We start from the raw sequence: 6,138 nt of genomic DNA, 5'->3' as shown, positions 1-6,138 counted from the left end.
AGATGAAGTGCTATGGTCTTCTTACCTTCTCAGTGAAAGTGTGAGTGGAGAGCAGTCCTCTCCGTTTGTCCCATTCCATGCGATTTAATTCACCTCCCGCTACACTTGCCCAATACTTCCCCTATCAAGCGCAATCGGTGACGAGGAAATCATTATTGCCAATAATAGACTATCAATGAGTATTGACGTCAGTGAATTCCTTTTCCCTTAAGGTATCCCTTGAAACTATAATAAACCGCGCCGGGGCACCTAACGTTTACAACGCCCTTTAAAAAGAATAGCAATCATAGCCTAATTAGCCATTGATGGACAGAATGTTAGTTGATCCATGGACGGAAAAGGCAGGCATTTGTTGTGCTATTTTAGGAATTAGTAAATATTAGGCTACTCAGTCTGTTCAAAATGTGTTCCTGCTATTGCGAGCTTGCTGCTGTTTATTCAACATTACCTACAGCCGATAATAATGACGCTGATAATATGATCATGATGGGACTATGGTCTCTTGTTACTATTAGATTCACTGATGCTACAATTGTCACTGTCATGGCCAACTAATTAGAACTGGTGCAGTTTCAGAAAATAAAAGCATTACTTGTCAATTGCAGCTTACAGACTTTGAGCAAAAGTAGGGCTTGTAGTGTCATTGTCACCATCATTATTATTTTTTCATGTAGCCTATTGGCTTTTTTCACTTTCCAGACTCTGCATTGGCCCAGTGTGGAGCAGCGTCATTATTCTTCCCTATCAAGGGGCTCTCTTAGCGTCACAACACGTGACCATGTGTGCACACACAGAGTTTTTAGCAGCGCCTACAGCGATCCCTTTCGGCTTACCGGAGACTTGAACTACCCAACGCGAGAAAATATCCTCCTGGAGATAGAACTAGAATATGTGTATATTCATGGAACCTTGAACTCAATAAATATTCACATTACCTCTGTCACAGGAGGATGAACAGTAATATGCGATTAGTGTTTTAACAGATCTGCACCAGCCGGTTTGTGGGCTGATGTATGCAACAAGATAGCCTACTTTTATTAATTTTAGGAAATTACATTCACTCTCATAACCTAAAAGATAAACCTAAACACATGAAAAAGGGACAGGCTTCTTATACAATAAAATAATTAAAAAATAGTAAATGATTAGCAACAACAACAACAACAATAAAAAATAATAGCCTAATAATATTAATAGTAATAATAATAATGATTGGTACTTTTGTTGTTGCTGGTTGGGTATACCATACAAAGGACTGGACCGCTGATGGAATATCAAATAATAAAACAGGATATGTTGCACTGAATTAGATAAGTGGATATATAGGCTATATTCCAGTCGAGAAATATATCTGTTGGGATGATAAGAGATTACAACCACTGGTCCACGTGGATTTGGCGTGTTCCATGTGGTCCTAATCTGTCAGTGTTTAGGGATCTGGGGTTGAATTGGGGGGTGGGGGGGTGGAGGCTGCCTATTTCCTTCATTGAAAATGGCCGAGCAAACGTATATATAGCCACTACTTAACACCTGTAGGAAGTTACTGGTATTTCGTATGAGCCAGTAGTCTACTTTCAGTCCCACTTACGGACATGGGATAACCAGAAGTATCATTGTTGAACTACTGTTGCTTTCTTTGTCGTCTTTTTAAAGGCCTGCTCGCACATTTTGTCTTTGCTTGGTAAATGGTCACCATCCGACAAGCTTCCCACTTAGCGATTTCCAAGAATGTCGAGAACAATCACACGATTCTATAATAGCAAATTATTTGGTAAGGTAGCCTATCAAAATATCACACAATAGAACAGCCGACAGATTAATCATAAATATATATTTATGACATGCGTGTTTTTAAATAATGACAAAATGAGCGCATGTACGCAATAAAAACATGCAAGACGACGAACCATCATGTTGAACATGGAGCGGTTTTTCCTCTCGTATTTGGCAAGCGCGTCCTGGCAGACAACAGCCCATTTGTTATTAATCAAGTGTGAAAGTGACGGCTTCATGTATTTAGAAAATGAGGAAAGTTGGAGTTGATCTACTGACTCGCATGAGATCGACATCCAGGGGCTGGCGCACTTGAGTCTAAAGCAATGAGGCTTGTTAGAAGAAAAAATAGGGTGGAGAGAGAGAGTGTGTGTGTGAGAGAGAGAGAGAGAGAGAGAGAGAGAGAGAGAGAGAGAGAGGGAGAGAGAGAATGAGAATCGATTTAGGCAGGGCTGTGGTAGCCCCGCATAAGCTTGCCTTTTCCTTCGATGACTACACCCCAAGAGGAGGAGCGTGAAGCACGTAGTAGGCGTCAGAATCCTCAATTTCCAACTTAGCATCCTGGCAGGACATTTTCCCAAGCAAAGCCCCCATCTGAAGGCAAAAAACTTCTGCACGGCACGAGAGAGCGAGACAGCAAGTGAGCTAGAAGGGGAAAAGGGACCGAGACCAAAAAAGCGAAAGCAAACACAAGCGACCAGCCGAACTGCTGACAACGACCAGTTAACACGTTTAAAGTCTTATGTGCCCGTTGTTATTCTCATTTTAAACTGCAATCACATCGAAAGGGGACAGACGTGAGTCTGTTGATTCAAGACTCTATGACTGAGCACGGAGAGTGCATGTGAGAATAGAAGGGAAAGTGCGCAAGTAAGTGGCTTTTTTTCGGGGTTTCACGATGGCGTATCCTCAGGGTTACTTGTATCAGCCATCCGCTTCCCTGGCACTGTATTCATGTCCGGCGTACAGTACCAGCGTGATTTCGGGACCCCGAACGGAGGAACTTGGAAGATCATCCTCGGGGTCTGCTTTTGCTCCGTATGCCGGATCTACCGCGTTTACCACCGCTTCGCCTGGCTACAATTCCCATCTGCCGTACAGTGCAGACGCGGCGGCGGCTGCCACCTTTACTTCATATGTGGTGAGTGCGGTCGAATGACCAGTTTGATAATTTGGACAACAAAAAGTGTAACAAAAACTTTTGTTATGGTTTTTGTTATGCGAATGTGTTTGCGATGTAGGTAGTGCAATAGCGAACATGTCGTTTAAATTCTGTCATTTCCCCCATATAGCTTTTGTGTTTTGCTCTATGCGTGTGTGTTCTACAGAGACTACGAGTAAGGATTTGACACAAATAATTAATTAGTATAATTTATAGCCTAACAATGATACAGCAAAACTACAAACTTCAGTGAGATATGTGTTGAATCCTTGCATTTTTGCATAATGCATCTTGTTTGCTGTAAACGACATACGCACATTTAAATATATATATAGCCTATTATTCACCGCAAGAAAGCGAGAAGTAAAGGTTAATAGAAACCACAGTACCATGCTCAGTGCATTCATGTTTTCAGTTAATTCTAAAGGAAAATACATATTTGTTTCGACTTCATGCAAATATATATTTTTACACGTGTATCCTAACCTTTGTGGGAAAAAATACGTGTATCAATTAAATAATGTCTAAGCCTAGAAATGGATGATTCTGTTCATAGTAATTTTCCTGTTAATATTTTACTCAAGTAGGAAAATAGTTAATGCTTAACTTATGATAATATTAAAGCAACATATGCAGTGTACAAAATAGGCCTACAAATCTCAAACCCATGTGTCATAAAATTGCATTATGAGCTAAGCCTGGATAAAAAATGTTTTATCAAATTCATACCTTCTGTGATCATGCTCGCATATTTTTGTTTACTTGCATGCAACCTGTGTGTGTGTGTGTGTGTGTGTGTGTGTGTGTGTGTGTGTGTGTGTGTGTGTGTGTGTGTGTGTGTGTGTGTGTGTGTGTTGTGTGTGTGTGTGTGTGTGTGTGTGTGTGTGTGTGTGTGTGTGTGGTGGGTGTAAGAGTTTGTATTGTAGGGAAACACAGGGTCATGTCAAAGTGTACACTACTACCTTCTCCTATTTTAGAAATAGCAATTTAAGCTGAAAAAAATATATTTTCTATTCTAGAGTTCGCCCTACGATCACACCTCCGGCATGGCTGGTTCGATAGGCTATCACCCGTACGCTGCTCCCTTGGGTTCCTATCCGTATGGTGACCCTGCTTACCGAAAGAACGCGACTCGGGATGCCACCGCCACACTCAAAGCGTGGCTCAACGAGCACCGGAAAAACCCGTACCCCACCAAGGGTGAAAAGATCATGCTGGCCATTATCACCAAAATGACCCTCACTCAAGTGTCCACCTGGTTCGCCAACGCCAGGAGGAGGCTAAAGAAAGAAAACAAGATGACCTGGACACCTCGGAACCGGAGCGAGGACGAGGAAGAGGATGAGAACATTGATCTGGAGAAAAACGACGACGACGAGCCTAACAAGCCTTCAGACAAGGGAGACTCGACAGATACTGAGTCGGGTGTGTAGAAAAATTCATCAATTTTTCATCGCAGTCGTTTCCACTCAGGGCGCAAAATTGATTGCTGGTTAATGGTGGTGTATTATTTATAATGGGACAATTGCTTTAAATAATAATCACCTTGAACTCCCCTAATTTGACTTCTTGTGGGCTGAGAATTGCTGGTGACGTATAGTGTTTGCAGTCCATTTATCTTGGGCTGAATAATGAGGCCACAATCTTTGCATTATGCCTCCAGTATTATCATGATTGCTTTATTGCCATTATAACCAGTATCACATTGTTTACTTATTTTACGGCCCTTTTTCTCTTTATTGATATGATTCATATGAAATAATAGACCCATGCCAGAGTTTTTTTTTTTTTTTGCTTTACTTTGTTTGATTTTAAGATGTTATTTTCAATATATCAAACATGCATGTCAAGAACACGTGCAGAATTTTACAATTTTAACACTTTCCATTTGTTTGTGTTTTTGCAGACAATAAACTGATAAACCCAGGGGACATTTGCGACAGATTCAAAGATGAAAGTCATGTGAAGGAAATGGATCCTCTTTTAACCAACACGGAATTAAAAGAGTCAGAGGACCGGACGGAACTGCTGCCCGAGTCGGCTAAGCCCACCACCTCCTCCCCGTCTACTGTGCCTCGGGGGAATGAGATCATTGCGCAAGAGAAGCCGTCAGATTTGGGCCACGCACCGAGCACAGTGAACAGCAACGTGACGTCTGTTATCCATTCGCCCCCGTCAGCCCCCAAACCGAAACTTTGGTCTCTAGCCGAGATCGCGACATCCTCAGACAGGTGTAAAGGCAGCAGCGAGGGCCCGCAGGCCACGGTGATGGGTCAAAGCACAGTAATCGCGACCAACGCTGCGTCGCCATCTCGATCATCGTCCCAATGTCCCCTCCCAAATAGCACGGTTCTCTCCAGGCCCATCTACTACACCTCCCCCTTTTACCCCGGTTATACGAACTATGGCACTTTTGGACATCTTCACAGCAATCACGGATCCAACACGGGCTCTACGCCACACTTCAATGGATTAAACCAGACTGTGTTAAACAGGGCCGAGGCTCTGGTAAGAGAGAGCAAACTCAGAAGCCAAACACAGGTAGATCTTTGTAAAGACTCCCCTTATGAACTAAAGAAAGGTATGTCAAACATTTAATACTGGATTACTCCCCAGTCACCCGGACTATTATTTATTATTTGTGGTTGCATAAAAAGGAGAAGCAAGAAATAATTATACTGTTAAAGAAAATTCTGAGGACAGTTATTTTCTCAGTAAATGCTTACCCTCAAATCTTAGTTTCTGAATGGTTAATCCAAAAGATGTAACAACTAAGAATTGTCTTAATCGCTGCAGCCGCCTGAGTCTATTTGTATTAAAGACTAATGTATATTTAATGTAGCATTTTTGTATTTAAAATGGACAATACACTATCTTTGAAGTAAATTATGAAAAAAAAAATACACGTGTGCAGCGATTGCTTTGGGGAGAATATTATTCATTGTCTACAGTACCTCAGACTCAGATACATTCTAGAGAAAACATCAAGCGTGCATTGAACTTGCACCCTGTAAAGACGTTCATGGATGAACATTCAGTTGGTTTAGGGCCTGAGCGTCACCAAACCTATGTGTTTATTAGTTGAGCAACTGAGTTCTGCAATAAATGTATCACTACCCACATCAAAGCAGACCGACAATCATGACCTAATATGATCTGCAGTATTGTGACAAGACCGGTATTTGTTGTTTTGGTTACCAGAA

General features: G+C 41.8%; 1 protein-coding gene across 1 annotated transcript; it reads left to right on the top strand.

Annotated features, from left to right (window-relative positions):
• Positions 1-2,356: 2,356 nt before the first annotated feature.
• Positions 2,357-5,816, top strand: irx5a (iroquois homeobox 5a). The gene is made up of 3 exons (XM_062549155.1): positions 2,357-2,914; positions 3,955-4,360; positions 4,842-5,816. Exons 1-3 carry the CDS (start codon positions 2,672-2,674, stop codon positions 5,531-5,533), a joined length of 1,341 nt encoding a protein of 446 aa, XP_062405139.1. The 5' UTR covers positions 2,357-2,671; the 3' UTR covers positions 5,534-5,816.
• Positions 5,817-6,138: the final 322 nt, after the last annotated feature.

This window comes from Sardina pilchardus, chromosome 11 (assembly GCF_963854185.1).
Source record: "Sardina pilchardus chromosome 11, fSarPil1.1, whole genome shotgun sequence".
Classification (NCBI taxonomy): domain Eukaryota; kingdom Metazoa; phylum Chordata; class Actinopteri; order Clupeiformes; family Clupeidae; genus Sardina; species Sardina pilchardus.
The sequence above is the reverse complement of the archived record's forward strand: the minus strand, read 5'-3'. Positions and strand labels throughout refer to the sequence as shown.